Raw genomic sequence first — 18,847 nt, forward strand, 5'->3', positions numbered from 1 at the left:
ATTTCATGCTGCAGCTGTTACGAATCTTTTCCACTCTTCTCCAGCCCACAACCACACCCTCAACTCTACTCATGCAACTATTTAAATAAAAAAAATTTTAAAAAGACACTTTCTTTTGTCCTAAAAAAAGTGAAGCTCCTCCCCTTCACCCAGTAGAATGCTGATAAATATTTAACAACTGGCTCTTAAAAAAAAAAAAAAAACAGGCCTGACTTGTAGCATTTGTTGACTTCCATTGCAGGTAAATATTCCCAGCACGTCTTCAGTCACTTGGTGGGAAGCTGGGAAGGGATGCTACAACTGGGTCTCACAAGCTGGCAGAAGCCAGCCCCAGCACACCACAGACTTCACTGCAAAATACCCTGCATTTCCAGTTGTCCTCTCATCCTTCCTCCTCACTCAGAAGAAAGGCTGTTGCTGCCATCATAAGTCTTCCATCCTTTCCCACCTTGTCAGGGACCTTTTATAGTCACTCAGGCCTTCTTCCTCTGCATCTTCAGCCTCTTCCTCTGGATCAACTCCCTTTCCTCATTCTGCACAGACCCTGGGTGGCACAAATGTTTAAGTGCTTGACTGCTAGTCAAAGGTTTGGCAGTTTGAACATAACCAGAGGTGCCACAGAACACAGGCCTGGAGATCTGCTTCTGAAAGGACAAAGCCTCAAAAACCCTATGGACCCAAAGTGATCTACAGATACAATGTACCCTAAATCATAATCCAAAAGCGTTCTTCAACAAGATGGAAAAACGAATCACCAACTTTATATGGAAAGGGAAGAGGCCCGGGATAAGTAAAGCATTACTGAAGAAGAACAGAGAGGCCTCACACTGCCTGATCTTAGAACCTATTATATAACCATGGTATTGGTACAGCAACAGACACATAGACCAATGGGACAGAACTGAGAACCCAGATGTAAATCCATCCATAAATGAGCAGCTGATATTTGACAAAGGGCTGAAGTCTGTTAAATGGGAAAAAGGCAGTCTTTTTAACAAATGGTGCTGGCAAAACTGAGTGTCCATCTGTAAAAAAATGAAACAAAAGCCATACCTCACAACATACACAAAAACTAACTCAAAATGTATCAAAGACCTAAATATAAAATCTAAATTGATAAAGATCACAGAAGAAAAAATAGGGACGATGCTAGGGGCCTTAAAACATGGTATAAATAGTATAAAAACCATTAACTAACAATGCAAAAACACCAGAAGATGAACTAGACAATTGAGCTCCTAAAAATTAAATAATTATGCTCATCAAAAGACTTCACCAGAAGAGTAAAAAGAGAACCTAGAGACTGGGAAAAAAATTTTTGGTTATGAAATATCCGATGAGGCAAGTGTGGCATGTTTGACCTCTGCCTCATAGGAATCAGCCTTGGGCCATTGATCTTGATTTCCCTTCCTCTTGTGAAGTTAAGGAGGGCAGATGCCACCCCTGTGCCATTTTACAGGAAGGCATTATGCTCAGTGAAGTAAGTCAGTCACTAAAGGACAAGTATTGTATGAGACCACTATTATAAGAACTCAAGAAAAGGTTTACACACAGAAAAAACATTCTTTGATAGTTATGAGGATAAGGGGGAGGGGAATTCACTAACTAGAGAGTAGACAAGTGTGACTTTGGTGAAGGGAAAGACAACACAACATAGGGGAAGTCAACACAACTTGACCAAAGCAAAGGCATAGAAGTTTCCTAGACACCTGGACAAACCGAGACGCTGGGGCTAGAAGCTGGGAACCATAGTCTCGAGGGACATCTAGGTCAATTGACATAACATAGTTCATAAAGAAAATGTTCTACATCCCACATTGGTGAGTAGCACATAGGGTCTTAAAAGCTTCCAATCAGCCATCTAAGATATATCTGTTGTTCTCATCCCATCCAGAGCAAAGGAGAATGAAGACAACCAAAGACACAGGAAAATATTAGCTCAAAGGACTAAAGAACCACATGAACTATGGCCTTCACCGGCCTGAGCCCAGAACTAGATGGTACCTGGCTACCACCAACAACCACTCTGACAGGATCACAACACAGAGTCCCAGACAGAGTGGGAGAAAAATGTAGAACAAAACTCAAACTCACACACACACACACACAAAAAAGTCAGACTTACTGGTCTGACAGACACTATGGCCTCCAGGCAGTCTAGTAACTCAGGAGTGAAACACTCCTGAAGTCCACTTGTCAGACAAAAATTAGTCAAGCCTATAAAACAAACAATAACACATCAGAAGAATGTGCCTCTTAGTTCAATCAAGCATACAAGACCAAATGGGCAACACCTGTCCAAAAGCAAGATGAGAAGGCAGGAAGGGATAATAACTGGATGAATGGACGCAGGGAACCCAGGATGGAAAGGGGGAGCCTACTGTCACATTGTGGGTTTTGCAACCAATGTCACAAAACGATATGTGCATACATTTTTGAATGCAAAATTAACTTGAGCTGCAAAGTTTCACCTAAAATACAATTTAAAAAAAAGGAAAACTATGGCGCACAGTTCTCTGCACATGTGGGATCGCCATGAGTCAGAATTAACTCCGTGGCAACTAACAATACCCTAGTTCTACAAGTTTGCTCAGATTGATGTCTCACAGTTCCACATACCCTAAAATTATCAAGCTGTCTCGTGCCTTTCAGTATAGACCTTGTTTATTCTTTTCTACTGGAAACGCTGGTGGCGTAGTGGTTAAGTGCTATGGTTGCTTACCAAAGGGCCAGCAGTTCGGATCTGCCAGGTGCTCCTTGGAAACTCTGTGGGGCAGCTCTACTCTGTCCTATAGGGTCGCTATGAGTCAGAATCAACAAAAAGGCACTGGGTTTGGGTTTGGTACTGTGCACAAATTGTAATAATTTTGTACAAAAAGATTGTTTCCCATCTAACTTGAGGTTCTTTGTCTTCCTTCCATCACTTTATAAATCAGAATAGTAACTACAGCTTACTCAAATGAATGACTGAATACAAGAATGAATAAATGAATGAGATAGTGTTGAGAAAGTGGAGAAGCAACAGTATTCAGAATCTCAGGGGAGAGGTTACAATTTTTTTTTCCTTTGTGCATTTGTTAATATTTAGCAAGATTAAATGCACAATAATAATTCTGTGAATGGGATTCCTTGGATGAATGATTTGAGATCCAACAAATACCATAAAAATAGATGTGCGGTTTCTTGTTTACGTAATGGGAGAATTAATTATGTGCCGTAATTTTGGGGAGAATAAACTTCCACGTAGCAATTATTTGATCAAGGTGTGTCACCCACTTGCCTGTAGGTAATGACAGTTAATCAACTATTGTGGACAGCCTATATCTTATTACCTCTGATTGAACTGCCCCCATTGTCTCCAGGGAGCCAGGAGAGAGTAATGGAGGAAGACGTGGTTTTGGATACTGTCAGCCGAGGTTGATCTGGTGGAACTAGACAGGAAACAGGGTTTAAAAAAAAAAGAAGAATTAATTTTTCACATCTTTAAGCTCCCTTAACAGTCGTTTTACCAACTCGTTTTTAACAGCCATTTATTAAATAAATGTTTTAGGTTGCCAAAATATGCAATTCACTTCTGTCAAAATGTCTAGTTAGTTGATATCCTGGACTAAAGAGACAGAACAGAGTGAATCTATTATTTAAGACAATTGGCTCTCGCAAAAATTCAATCCCGTTTCTACTTGGATTTATAGCTCACTCATTTCCTCAACAGTTTTTTTGAATTTCTGAGTTGTTCATCACTAATTGAAATCTTCTTTAAACTTACTAAGGAGGAATGCATTATTTTACTCTGAATTTCAGCCACGATTCAAGTGAGGAAGATCAACTTAGCTGTTCCGTTCTTTTTGGGGATGGAAAGAAGAAAATGGAGAAGAACATAGTGGGTGTCCTGGGGTGACACAAACAGTTTGTGCTCAACTACTAACCTTAAGGTTCGTGGTTTGAACCCACTCAGCAGTGCTGTTGAAGAAAGGCCTGGAGACATGTTTCCATGTTTCCATAAAGAAAACCCTATAGAATGGTTCTACTCTGTAACGCATGGGGTCACCATGAGTCAGAATCGACTTGATGCCAATGGATTCGAGGGTTTTTTTTTTTTTAATTAAATTTTATTTTTTAATATACCAAACCAGTTGTCGCTGAGGCAATCCAGACTCATGGCAACCCCACGTGTGCCAGGATATAACTGTTCCACAGAGTTTTCAATGGCTGATTTTTCAGAAGTAGATCACTAGGCCTTTCTTCCAAGGCACCTCTGGGTGGACTCAAATTGCCAACCTTTCTGGTTCTTAACTGTTTGTATCACCGAGGGTCTCTCTCTCTCTCTCCACACACACACACACACCCTCAGCCCTGAAGATCAAAGGTGTGCCATTGAACTGCAGCATTTGAACTTGAAAGCACATGTCAGACTTGAAGGATACACACTTCTTCCAACAAATAAGCCTCAATATTATTTTGAACTGGCTCTGAGGACAGAAGCACCAAAGAAAATGGTGAAATTCAGAATCAGATTATCAATTTGCATAGAAAACTTCACATAAAATGTCCTTCTCTCTTCCTCTGAGAGAAGCGGCCTGATATATTGACCCAAAGTCATGATGGACTGACGCATCCCATTAGAGTCTTTACAGAGTGTCTATTTTCTAAAACACCTTGGAATTCTTCAGATTTTAACTTACTTCAAATTCCAGATTCGTTTTGCTATATTTTTCTTTTTTTTTATGTCGTCTTCTTCCTTTCCTCCCACTCCCCACCCCCCTGCTTACTGCTGCTGCTGAGGACAATATTGATTTTATTTTTACTTGCTGTTGTTTATTAACCTGACAACACATAAATCCAAAGCAGCATACACTTTGATTTTTCTGCTAAAACCAAACCTGAACCAGATCAGTAGTTGTTTGGGAATTTTATACACAATTTTAATACAAAGATGTTTTGAAATTGTTGTGTACTTTTTGTATACAATACCAAGAAAAAATTAAATACCCTGTATTCAATACACTATTAGATATTCTAGCGATATACTTAGAGTTTCAGTAAGTTCCTTTTCGCTTACATTGTATATAAAAATTGACTTAATTAGCAGATGTAAAGAGTATAATTCTGACTTATCATTTTAAAAATTTTGTTTATGCCTTCTGGGTTATACATGTGTAAACAGTGCAGTTAGTGGAAATTTTAATATCTTCTTAATGAAGGACTTTTTCAGAGATGCACAGATAAAGAAAAAGAAATTAGACTCATTGTTAGCTCTAGGATTATGAAAGCTTTTTTATTTTCTTTGATTTGTTTAATTACATTTTCCAAAATAAAAGTGTATTTTATTGTAATATGAAAATAGCAATTAGCTCTTTATTTTGATTTTTAAATTTGTTTAATTTGAGTTTTTGCATAAAGGTGTGCTTACAAACATGCAAAAGATACCATTAAAAAGAGTGTCAAATTTCCACACCTTGTACTTGTAAATTTAAAATAATTTCATCGGATCCCCAATTGTTGTTGGCGATGCAGCTGTAATAGCCAGAATCTTCTGCCTTCACCGTGCGGATAATGAAGCTTCCGTTGCTAAAGATGCTCCTTCGCCCATCAATCATTACTAGACTGGGTGTCCCGTTACTACCTCACAGGAAAAAAAATGCACAGATTAAAGAAATTACAACCCAAATTAGCTGAAGTTGGGGAAAACCATACAGACTCTCTTGTAAGCAAGCAATCCAAATTGTAAGCTTAACGTTTCTTGTATCATGTAAGAACTAAACTATGATTACATGATAAAAAGAACCAAGTATCTGAGTTTTGTTCTTTGTAAAAAAATTCTAGGTTGAAGGGTAGGCTGTGATGAGGGCTTGGGTTCTGGTTCAAGTCAATGGGTTCCTCACACATGCCAACGACAGCAGTATCTTCAAACAGGCTTCTCTCTCCTCCACTGTAGATGTACTAGCCACTTTCTCTGTTTGGCAAGTCTGGGCTTGTCTTCTGTGGGCAGAAGCACCAGTTTGACCAAATCAGTCTTCTGCGTGTAGGGGCAGCTACCTTTGGGATCTGTTATAATTCACTTAAAGTTAAGCTGCTAATTACTTTGACATAAAAAATGAAATGCATGTCAAGATAGCGATGACTTGATCCTAGTAAAAACAGTTCTCTGCCCTCACAACCACTGCTGTGGTAACAGATTGTCCAGTAGTCAGGGGTCATCAACTGGAATGGCAACTCGACCTTGAGGGATTACTTATTTGCTTTGGATTAAGTAATTTTAAACGCAGCAAGAAAAGCGATCTCTGGGCCATACCTATTATTTCAATATTTTATGCCTTTTAAGCACTTTTGTTTAAAAATAGCTGCTCTTCTGAATGATTATATCAAATCTCTATACTCACAGGTGAATCTTAACCCTTACTTATATCCTAATTGTGTGCATGTATATATATATATATGCATATGATCTACCTACCTACCTATCTACCTACCTACCTACCCTACCCTACCCTACCTACCTACCTATCTATCTACCCATCTATCTAGTCTATATAACTATCTATCTATCTGGATATGGAGTTCCTAAGTGGTCCAAACGCTTAATGCACTTGGCTGATAACTGAAAGGTTAGTGGTTTGAGTCCACCAGGAGGTGCCTTGGAAAAAAGGCCTGGTGATCTACTTCTGAGAAAATCAGCCATTGAAAACACTATAGAGCACAGTTCTACTCCGACACACATGGGGTCATTGTGAGTCAGAACTGACCCTCCAACAATTGGTTATATATGGATATATACTTTATTCTAATTTATACAGTGGCTGCAACAATGGGCTCAAGCATAACAATGATTGTGAGCATGGCGCGGGACCAGGTAGTGTTTTGTTCTGTGGTACATAGGATCGCCATGGATCAGAATCGACTTGACAGCACCTAACAACAAAAATTTATATCCTAATTTCTTCTTCCGAATGAGATAAAACACTTAAAAAAGTTATGAAGTTACCCACTTTCTTCTTTCTGTCTTGACCGCTTTTATTTTAATAATTACTATAACCCATTGCCATCAAGTCGATTTCAACTCATAACGACCCTGTAGGTCAGAATAGAACTGCCACATAGAGTTTCCAAGGAGCACCTGGTAGACTTGAATTACCGTCCTTTTGGTTAGCAGCTGTAGCACTTAACCACTACGCCATCAGGGTTTCCAAGTAATTACTACAGAGTATGGAAAATCAGATTTTACACTTGCAAAGTCCCAATGCATTCCATTTCTATAGGATATTTCTCAGAGCAGTTAGGGATAGTTGGTCTATTACCTTGGAATGAGAGAAATGCAAAGTCTTACCATAACTTTGGGTACATTCATCTCAGTTATACAGATAAATTACATGATAAGATATAGCAAACTTCCACAAAGATTACTGGATTGGTTAGACTATTGTCCTTGTAAACATTCTCTTGTGAATTTAAAGACTCTGAATTTATGGAAGACTGACAAAATAAATCACCCCTTTTAATTGCTAAAGTTGAGATTTCCCTCCTCTCACCTCTGTCTCAAAAGGGTTGGTAGTTTTTCTGGTGTGTTCACTAACGTTAACGAATACAAATCAGAAGACTGCCAGACCCAACACAAGGATGTCCCACGTAATCTCTTAGGGTTTAATTAAAAGTGTACATTGGGTTACTGGTTACCTGTCTTTCATCCATTTCACTGCAGGAGAAGGATCCCCAACAGCTTTACAAGGCAAGACAATATCTTTCATCCATGGAGTCGTCACTGTTCCACTGAAGGTCAGGATTCGTGCAGGCGCTGGAAGACCATACAGAGTGGAAGCCCAATTACTTTGCAGGATTGTTTAGAGCAGAGGTCAAAATGACCCTCCCAGATAGTGTAACACACACAAAAAGGCAACTACAACATTGTCCGTTAATGTTATAACTGTTAACACTGTTCTCCGCTATCAGGGATATAACAGATTTTTATTGCAAGACCATACAAACAAATAGCTGAAATTCTCGTTGCAGTTTTTTTTTTTTTTCCTATTGACTAAACACAAGAAGCCCAAATTAAATATTTGGGGCTTCATAAGCCAAGAGCTACAAGCTGTGTTTTCTATGAGCCCAGTTATTTTTCAAAGCACTTTATTAAGCAATTTATCTCAACACCAAAACTGCATGTTAAAATATACTTTTAATATCTGAGAGACTAGAGACCACAAAACATAAAGTCCCAAAAGGCAGGAAAAACTAAAACTGTAACAATTTCTATTTATCAAGTTTGTGGTACTTTCCTGTCTTTATTATATCAACTTGATCTTCAGTACAAACGTTAAGGAACATGAACATTTGCAGAGTGGTCTCTCTTGAAGAACAACCATTTTCTTGGGACAATGACTCAGGTGTCCAAACAGGAGAATCTACCAGAGTGGTCTGGTACTGGCTCAGTCCCAAAGTCGCTGGAAGGTCCAGGAGGTAGAGAGGAAAAAAAGCCTAGGGTGGACCTGCTTGAGAAGGTGCTTCCAGATTTGAAGACCAGAGGGGCTGAACAGTGACAGGTTCCTAGGGGTACCTCTTGTCTTAGCCACAAAGGCTGGCAGAGACACTATGACACAAGTCTTCCAGAGCCAAAATAATCTGCCTGATCTTTGATAAACATTGGGACCCTGATTTCTGGGGCATGAACAGGAGCCAGCAGCAGATTCTTTCCTTTATTTTCACCAATGGGCTCCAGGCACTGTCATAGGAACTGGAGACAGGAAAAACAGTGCCTGTCCTCCAGGACCTCAGCCTGGCCAGATGCACAGACACAGGGATCACAGCTGGAAGGTGGTCCCAATCTGGCTCTAAACCATAAAGGTGGGACCAGTGTTGGGACCACTGCACCATTTTGGCTTGAGGATTTGAATTGGAAAATGGGGGTGTGAAGCAAGTTCCCCAGAAATGCTCTGGAATGCCAGGAAAGGTGGGGTTCCCAGAGTCAATTCATTACAAAGCCATTCTGCTCAAGAACATGAATGAGCCTTTGTCATTAAGGTCTGTCGAACCAACTCCTCTTTTTGTTGTTCTGAGCCCCATGGGCAAGACTACAGAGGACTCAGAAGCTGGACCTGTTCTGTATGGTAAATACTGCACCAAAAACTAACCACGATTTGGAGCTACTTCACCTGATTGAGGTCAAAATTGAGACTCTTCATCCTAATAAAGGGAATAATCCAAAAACAGACTCTTGGCCTAGGCTAGACTCATGACAAGGCGGCAAGACTGACTCCATCTTAACCTATATGAACTCTCTGCAGAACTCCTCCTCACAGACTTTGCAAACTAAGATGTACTAGTAGATTATTCTCATATGTTCCAGGAAACAGTTATACCCGAAAACAGTTTTGTGGCTGGCTGATTCTCAGATGATACCCCCTCTCCCCTTTTACAATACTTATAATTTTCCATACCTTTGTCTTAACTAACCCAAGTACCAACCAATGAGAAATGTTTTAGCTGTACCTCTCTGCACCCTAGCTGCCTGCAGCAATGCCAGTCAATGAAGATAGCTTTAGCCGTACCTCATCTGCCTGTGGTTTTTGCCTTTATAAACCCTCATCACTCATGCATCAACAGAGCAGTTTATCTTACCCTGCAGGATTCACCACCTCCCCAACTTAAGTTGTTTGTACTCTCAATAAATATCTCTTTAATTTGAATTTTCCAGAGTCTGAGTTTTACTCTTGGATGTTTCTTTGGCATAGTTGGCAGGATTTGAATGCATCTTGCTAGCAGTGGCGCCAAGGAGTCAGGAATTTGGAGCTTTGATGCCAGTATGAGCCCTTTTGTACTCATTCATCTTCATGGACTCCCCAGGGTCCTCCCAGGTAAGCTTTCTCAGATCAAACTCCACTCTAATCACATAGATTTCTCTTAAGAGATTTCTTTTCTCTTTACTTTCTTTTTCTGCTCATCTCTTCTGAGCAGCTTGATTAGTTCGTTCCGTTGAACTCTGTTTTTTCCTATTGGCTGGTGGCAGCAGTCCTTCAGCAGGGATGCTTCCATGTCATTGGAGGCCGAGCTTGCAAGCAGTACACAGTAAGAAAATGGGGGATGCCACATCAAAGACTGAGGCAGGACTTCTTTCAGGGATTCCCGAATGTGAGACAAGACCTCCTTCAGGGACTTTTGCATATTCCCTTTAGCAGGGAAAAATTACAGCCCTGGCTCAGTCTTGAATCAGGATCTTTGGCATGCACTCACAAAGGGAAATTTGAAAAATCAATGGCCATTATAGAAATCACTTGAACTAAGCAAATTAATTTTCCCGTTCAGTAAATTGGAACACAAAGACTTCTGCGTTAAGCAGGGACAATGGGACACCTCTTTTTTATTAACTGGTACCAAGAAGCTTCTAAAAGACATCAGGACAGTAAATTTGCCTTTTTACAAGATGCCATTTTGAAACAGGAAAACAAATCAAGAAATCACAATATCAGAGTTCTCTAACCTTGCCAGCCACATCTCCAGCAACAACTCTCTACACCCACCTCTGCCCTAACAACAGTTTGTTAACTCAATACCACTTTTAAATACTTTTGAATTAGAAAGACTAATATATTTAAAATAAGAGACAAGGTTTCTAGTCAGCAAAATGAATTAGTTAAAGAAAAATGAAACCAAACATCATATGGTTATTACAGAGGAATCACAGTCTTTAAGCTGCAAACCAAAACCCGACAGCAAATCACCTGCTAATAATTTTATTTGACTCTGGAAGACCAAAACTTCAACCTATTCTTAACATCCTTAATAAATAAGCTTAGATCCCCCACTTCTACTGGGATGCCAGTTTGAGGTTCATATTCAAACATGATAAACTGAAAATATTTGAAATAATTTAGAATCTTAATTATCAGTTTAAGAAAATGAATTTTCACTCTTGTGTTGTCTTTCCTTTCCTCTGTGGAATTTTTACTTAATACTCAGATTTTGTCACAGGGTCTAATATTCTTCCATCTGAGACACTGACAAATTAATAACTTTTCTAAAATCTGTTTTTCTATAAAATTAAGTAGATCTTACCAAAGAATTGCTGTATACATTTTAAGAAACTGGGTTCCCCATATGTTTGTCTTATGTGATATTAAATATAAGCCTATGTTTGAGCTAACTTCACAGGCTAGAGAATTTATGTGGTTTTTCTATTTCTGTTTTTCAAGTTTCTGGGCTTGTTTTGCTAGTTTCATCTTCTATACAGCTGAAATTTAGCTGTTTTAAGGAAGAGAAAATTGTAGTTCTTCTTGAATTATGACTTTTCAATGTATTCTAAGTAAATAAAAAAGAATTAAAAACTAGTATTTTCAAGATTTTTCATAAAAAGATATCAGAAAAAATAGTAACCCCCAAATGTTCCTAACAGTTTTTGTAGTTTGTAGCATATGCCTAAAGTTTTGCTTGACTCCTTAATAATGTATGTGGCTTTGCTGTTTCATTTTATGTCTAAATTTTGTTTTATCTCAGAAAGCCATGACTGGTATATACTAGTTTTTTCTTTTTTTTCCTTTCATGAAGCAGTCTTTTAAGTCTTTTTTTTTTTTTTTTTCTTCCAGGAAAAACTACTTTTTGCTTCTGTTTTATAATCTGGACTTTAAGCAACTACTCTGAGAAATTTTAATATAAATTGGTCTATTTGAAAAGTGTACTGAAAAAAGGTTGTTTATTTTAATATAATGAGGCTTTAAAAAGAGACATTCTAAATTTTTTCTCTAAAGGATCCTACAAAGCATGCTAAAATGAGATTATGAAAATATAATAATTTCCTGTCTCTGTAAGGTATTATTAAATTATAAATATTCCTTTATAAGAAATAATAAGGGTTTGTATAAAAATAGAGGCTACATAAACAAATTTTACTGTAGTAATAATTATGTTTTGTAATAAAAAAATAGGCTTAAATTAATTTTCAAGATTTTAAGGTAACTTAATTTTTTCTTTGTGGCATGATAAGAGCTTATAAATTTTAATTATAAAAATTAAAAAAAATTTTTTTTTACTGACAGTAAATTAAGTTAATGAATAGTCATTATAATTAAAATTTATAAGCTCTTATCATGCCACAAAGAAAAATTATAGATAAATATTTAGGTCTGGTAATAAATGTGCTCATTTTTGTCACTTAAAGAGTTGTGCTACAAGAAAAACATAACAGAGACAAGAAATTTAAAAAATTACTGAAAGGGAATTTATTTAACATAGCCACAGTTTTTATTGGCTGCAGCTAAAAGTTTGATGCGTTAGTTTATAAAAATTTCTAAGAACTTTAATGTCAGATAACAAAGAAGTAGGTTTCTCATGGTTAAAATAACAAAATTTTCTTTGACTACCAGGCTGAAAAATTAATTTTATCCTTTATGCAACCTGCCTCGTAGGCAAGGGTTCAACAAAATTAATTCCTGAATCAAAAACCAAGCTGCGTGGCTCTCGAAAAAAGCTACAGTTTTTACCTTTAAGATTTTGGTTAAATAACTCAAGCACTGTTTCTACTTTATAAAGAAAAAAAAAAAAGCTAAAAGGGGATTATTTAATATGTTATGAAATACATAAACAAATTGCTAACTTGATAACAACTCTATTCCCTTTGAATCTAGCATCATCAAAGCCAACGATTTAACTGCAAAATTCATATCATTTACCTTGTAATTTTTATTAATAATCTAATGTTTAGAGATTTGATAATCTTAATATATTCTTTGTATATCCTATTTAATATTATACCTCAAGGTTATTATATGTTGTATATGAAGCTCTTTAAAAATAGGGCTTATTGTTACATTACCTAAAGATTTTTATTGGCTTTACCTTACCCCGTAATTCCCACCAGGTCCTTCACTTTTGGTAATTATTATTATAAGTTAACCATGGCCATCTTTAACTCTGTCATTTGCAGGTAAATTCTACTTTGCTAATTCACTAAAAATGCTTGACTAAAATATTTTAACCAAAATAACTATATCAGACTCACGAGAGGACTTAATTTTGAATATGGATACAGCTGGACTAAATTAAGATTTTCAGGACTGTCATGTAGAAACTAACAGGGTTTTCAGACTGCTACTTATCCGAAATTGCGTAGAATTGAAATTAACCATATCAAACTGGGTAAACTAAAAGAATTACTATAAAATTATTATAGGAATATTGCTAATATTCAGTTCTAATTTACAGATATGGAAATTTTTCCCTTTCTCTCTTTTAATATAAAGATCAGTTATTTCAATAACTAATAACATTATGTTGGCTACAAACTATCCTATGGATTAAAAGATGTTATATATAGCACATGTCAAAGTTCTATCTAAATACACTCAGAATACATTAAATAATTCCACCTGTTGACTCCAAAAGATGAATGCTGAGATAATTATAATGAGAGAAATAGCTCTTAAATTAGAATGGCCCTCGATGACCTTACTACTACACGAAAAGGCACTTATGCCATTACTGACTGTTAATATTGAATTTTAACGATCCTGTTCCTCCCTTTACTGATTTTACAGATAATTAGTTTTTTTCTTAAGGTTTATTGCTACTACTTTACCTTGGACTGTTTTTCATCATTTCTATTTTTATAAAATGCCACATCTGCCATACTTAATTTTGTTTGAAAAAGTATTCTTCACAGGTTAAAGAGTTATGTGACACTCAAAAGTCAGATGTATCTAAATTACCTTCTATTCAATCTAGAGACTATGTTTATTAGAAAAGACATCAATTGAAAAATTCTCTCAAGCCTTGCTGGAAAGGACTATACTTAGTCCTTCCTATAAGCCTTTGTGCTGTCAAATTACAGCAGCTCAAGACCTGGATCCACCTCTCTCAGCTGAAGAAGACTGTGCTCTCCCCGTCTCCACCTAAACTGTCCAACCCTAGGAAGTACTCAAATTCAAATTTCAACAACCTCGAGATCAGAAGCAGAAGACATCGGGAATGGGCAGCTTTTCCCAAGACTTCTAGAATAGGCTTGTATAACACACGGTTCCTAACCAAGGTGGACTTTATCTAAACAAGTTTTACTATTGTTTGTTTCCATGCAGACTATTGACATTGTTGCAATTTGCTTCATACTCAAAATCATTGTTTTTTTTTTTTTTTTTTTGTCCTGTTGCATTGTTTTGGTATTATACCTTGCTTTAACATTTTAGTTTTTCCTTGTGAACATAAACTCCTTGACTTTAATGCTAGTCATTGATTTATTATCCATTACTGTGTCCTAGTTACTATTCTAACATTATGCAGTCCTTCCTAGGCCTTATTTTTCTGCTCTCAATAATCTCTATTAACACATGGGAAAACAATGCTTTTGTAAGGTTACCTCAGTCAGTAGCCAGTGTTGGTAATCTGACTAAATACTGGATCTTTCATCCCATTCCAAGAGCTGTACATGAAAATTCAAATCCATTAGCTTCTTCCATACTGAACTACCATTCTATACCCCTCTCTATCACCAACTTGAAGATCAGCTTTAAGCAAGACATATGTCTCAGATTATAGTATCCCCTTGGATTGTTAACACAGCTTCAGGTACAAGAAGCAGGACTAATTGAAGAACAGGGCATCAGGATGGGAGGAAAACTCATTAACAACCTGCATTATGCAGATGACACAACCTTGCTTGCTGAAAGTGAAGAGGACTTGAAGCAATTACTAATGAAGATCAAAGACCACAGCCTTCAGTATGGACTGCATCTCAACATAAAGAAAACAAAAATCCTCACAACTGGATCAATAAGCAACATTATGATAAATGGAGAAAAGATTGAAGTTGTCAAGTATTTCATTTTACTTGGATACACTATCAACAGCCATGGAAGCAGCAGTCAAGAAATCAAAAGACACATTGCATGGGGTAAATCTGCTGCAAAGGACCTCTTCAAAGTGTTGAAAAGCAAAGATGTCACCTTGAAGACTAAGGTGTGCCTGACCCAAGCCATGGTATTTTCAATTGCATCATATGCATGTGAAAGCTGGACAATGAATAAGGAAGAATGAAGAATTGATGTCTTCGAACTGTGGTGCTGGCGAAGAATGCTGAATATACCACAGACTGCCAAAAGAACGAACAAATCTCTCTTGGAAGAAGTACAACCAGAACGCTCCTTAGATGCAAGGATGGCGAGACTCTGTCTTACATACTTTGGACATGTTGTCAGGAGGGATCAGTCCTGACAACATATCCAAAGAAGGATATCATGCTTGGCAGAGTACAGGGTCAGCGGAAAAGAGGAAGACCCTCAATGAGGTGGAGTGACACAGTGGCTGCAACAACGAGCTCAAGCATAACAACAATTGTAAGGATGGCTCAGGACCAGGCAGTGTTTCATTCTGTTGTGCATAGGGTCGCTATGAGTTGGAACCTGTTCGATGGCACCTACCAACAACAACAATCCCTGCCACTTTCTTAAGGATAGCATCTGGAGTCTTAAAAGCCTATCCTAATGGGCAATCAAGGAAAGTAAGTCCATGAAGAAGACCCATATGATGATAATGAATTTTTGAAAAAAAATTCTTGATCCAAAGGAGGGAATGGTAAAGGGAACGATCCAAAAATGGGCCCTTCGTCTAGCCTGGACTCATGACAAGGTGGCAAGAGTGACTCCATATTAACCTATATGTGAGCTCTCTGTAGAACTTCCCCTCACAGACTTTGCAAACTAAGACGTACTAATAGATTATTCTCCTATGGTCCAGGAATCAGTAGTACCCACAAGCAATTTTGTGGCCAGCCAATTCTCAGAAGATAACCCCTCTACCTTCCTTGCCACACTTGTAATTTTCCACACCTTTGTTCTAACTAACCCAAGTGTCAACCAATCAGAACTGTTTTAGCTATACTTTTCTGCACTCTATCTGCCTGCAGCAATGTCAACCAGTCAGAAGTGTTTTAGTTGTGCTTCTCTGCACCCTAGCTACTGGCAGCAATGCCAGCCAGTGAAGATAGCTTTATATGTACCTCATATTCTTGTGGTTTTTGCCTTTATAAATTCTTGTCACTTGTGCATAGGTGGAGCAGTCTATCTTACTGTGTAGGATTCACTGCTTCTCCAGCTTAAGTTTTTGTACTCTCAATAAATATCTCTTTAATTTAAATTTTCCAAAGTCTGAGTTTTACTCTTGGACAATCCTTAGGGCAGATTCTTCAGAGGTGGCTCAGGGACTGTACTTCATTTTATCACTAAGTGGAGTATTCTAAGGCAAGGACACTTTATCAGCTATCAACATTTCTGATTTTCCATCATGATAATGAAAGAGACCCTAGTTCAGGTTAGTGTTATATTTCTGGCATCGGTAGCTTTTGGCATTTTCCCTTTCAGACTTTTCAGACCATCCTTTTATATGATGGGGAATATTTTCAACAGTAAAATGGGGGAGATTAAGAAAATTCACCTAGAGTCAGGGCATTCAAACTTTTATGCAGAAGCCCCGCCATAAGAAATACCTTTTACATCAAAACTCGGAAGCCACATAGATATTTGTCTGTGTGTGTGTAAGTAAAAACATGTATTTTTTTTTTTTTTCCTTTTTTTGGTCTAGTGTATTCCACTCTATTCTATTTCACTCCATTTTAGTTCCTTAAAACGCTGGTTATAACCCTTAAATTAATTCTGGGGCTTATTAATGATTTCCCATCAGCAATTTAAAAAACACTGACTAAAACTACTTCCATCTTCAAAACCATCACACATTTCTAGAACTAACCTCCTTTTGAGGTAGCTGGAATTTAAAGGCCCTAGCCAAATATTTCGATACTAAGCAATGGAACACACTGCACTTGCAGCTCTCAAACTGGAGCAGGCAAGAGAGTCACCTGAAATTTTTGTTAAAAATGCAGATTTCCCACCTTTGCACTGTTCATCCACTGGATCCTTGGTGGACTCAAGCCTATCTTTTAAGAACACCAGGTGACTCTGACGAGGAACTCTGTAGCCCACCTGCAATGTGGACACCTATTTTGATGTCTGTACTTCTCTTGGCAATACTTTGTGCCTACTACAATTCCCCAGATGGGGTTTCTTTAGGATGTAGTCCATGCTTCCATTCTGTCATTCTCTCCACAAAAGACCTCTTCTTGAAACTAAGTCTGGATTTTGAACCCTGCTACCTATCAACAGATTTGTACCACTGCCAGCCTGCCTTGGTTGCTAAATGACACAAAATAGCCCACAACATCCTTTTCTGCCTGGGGGTGTTCCCATCCCTTTTGCATGGACCTTTCCACCTTAATGGCCAGTCGGTATCTGGGGCTTCTGGGTCATACCTGCTAGACTGAATGACTTCTCCATTTCTGATGTATTCCCTAGCTCAGCTCCTATCCAGAAAACCCATCTAGATCAACCCTAACTCTGAGTGAACCCCATTTGAACATGAGAAGCTGAACGTTTCTGAAAAAATCCATGCAACGGAGCATTTGAGGACCACTGCATGTGTATGTTTTTGGGTATGTGTATGAAGGGGACCTGGTGGTACACTGGTTAAACACTCAGCTACTAACCAAAAGGTTGGCTGTTCGAATTCACCAGCCACTCTGTGGGAGAAAGACATGGCAATCTGCTTTCATAAAGACTCATAGTCTTGGAAACCCTATAGGGTTGTTCTACGCTGTCTTACAGGGTTGCTACGAATTGGAATTGACTCAGCGCCAACTGGTATATGTATGATCTTCAACTTCAACTGGACTCTCAGCATTCTCTGCCAGTCTCACTACTTCTTTAGTAAATCTCTCTCTTCTCTGGCTTCCCTGCAATTACGACTTCCTTATTGTCCCTCCTCTCCTCAAACTTCTGATCCTCCCCTCACCATCCCCAAACTGCCAAGTACTTGACCGAGAAAATGGAAGACACTGCTGGGAATCCTGCACTTCCTGCCACCAAATCTATAAGCCTGCCAGCATCTGCCCTGTCTTCCTTCCTTGTTGTCCCCAGTGGAGGAGGGGCACTTCTTCCTTTCACAGGTACTTAGATAACCCCCCCACCTCCTCCAAACCTTACTCCTCTGCTCATCTGCTCTTTCTCCTGTACTATCAATCTCTCTCCCTCTTCCCCTTCTCTCTATTGGATTCTTCCCATTACAATAAACACATCTTGTGATAGCAGACATATTAAAAAAAAAAAAAATCAGAACCTTTTCTTGGACCCTCCCCTCCCTCTGGTTTCTTCTCTTTCTTTACACTTCTTCTAAAAGATATATGTTTAAAGAACTTTCTGTTAATCACCTCCTTCCTCATCTCCCATTCACCCAGTCTAGCTCTCACAGTGGTAAATGAGGTTCTCTGTGTAATCAAACAAAATGACATTTTTCAGTCTTGTTTCACTTGCTGCCCCAGTAGACCACCTCTTTCTTTTTGAAGCATCTGTTTTTAATTCATGACATAACACCCTCCTGATTTTTCTCCTTCCTTTCCGTCCTTACACCTTTTACTTGGTCACCACCTCCTCCTCTCTCTCAGCTATGCAAGCTGATGTTACTCAGAGCTCAGACCTGTACTTCATGTCATGCACCTCCATCCTGTCTCCCAGGTGACCTCATTCACATCTGGGGCTTTGCAGGCATCTAAATGTTGACCACTCTCACATTTCTACCTCCAGTTAAAGTCCTTCAGTGCCAGAACTTGCCCCAACTGCACAGACATTTCCACATTGATAGTTTTCAGTCACCTCAGATTTAACACATCTGAATTTCAACTCTTGATCTTCTCTCACCTGCTTCAAAATCTGCTTCTGTCACAGTCATGACACCTCCACCTACAATAATTCGTGCTAGATTTCTGGGCTAATTCTTGCTATCTCCCTCTACCCACCTCCATATCCCATTTACCATCAAGTTCCATCAG

General features: G+C 38.3%; 1 protein-coding gene across 2 annotated transcripts in view; it reads right to left on the bottom strand.

The window, feature by feature from the left end:
* The window catches only part of DSCAM (DS cell adhesion molecule), a 774,401-nt gene that overhangs the window by 81,997 nt on the left and 673,557 nt on the right, over positions 1-18,847 (bottom strand). For both annotated transcript variants that reach the window (XM_023559109.2, XM_064279473.1), the window contains exons 21-23: positions 7,672-7,789; positions 5,456-5,619; positions 3,333-3,431 (exon numbers count right to left, since the gene is read on the bottom strand). In XM_023559109.2, the coding sequence (XP_023414877.1) occupies positions 3,333-3,431; positions 5,456-5,619; positions 7,672-7,789 (381 nt within the window). The remainder of the gene's footprint in view (positions 1-3,332; positions 3,432-5,455; positions 5,620-7,671; positions 7,790-18,847) is intronic.

This window comes from Loxodonta africana, chromosome 2 (genome assembly GCF_030014295.1).
Source record: "Loxodonta africana isolate mLoxAfr1 chromosome 2, mLoxAfr1.hap2, whole genome shotgun sequence".
Classification (NCBI taxonomy): domain Eukaryota; kingdom Metazoa; phylum Chordata; class Mammalia; order Proboscidea; family Elephantidae; genus Loxodonta; species Loxodonta africana.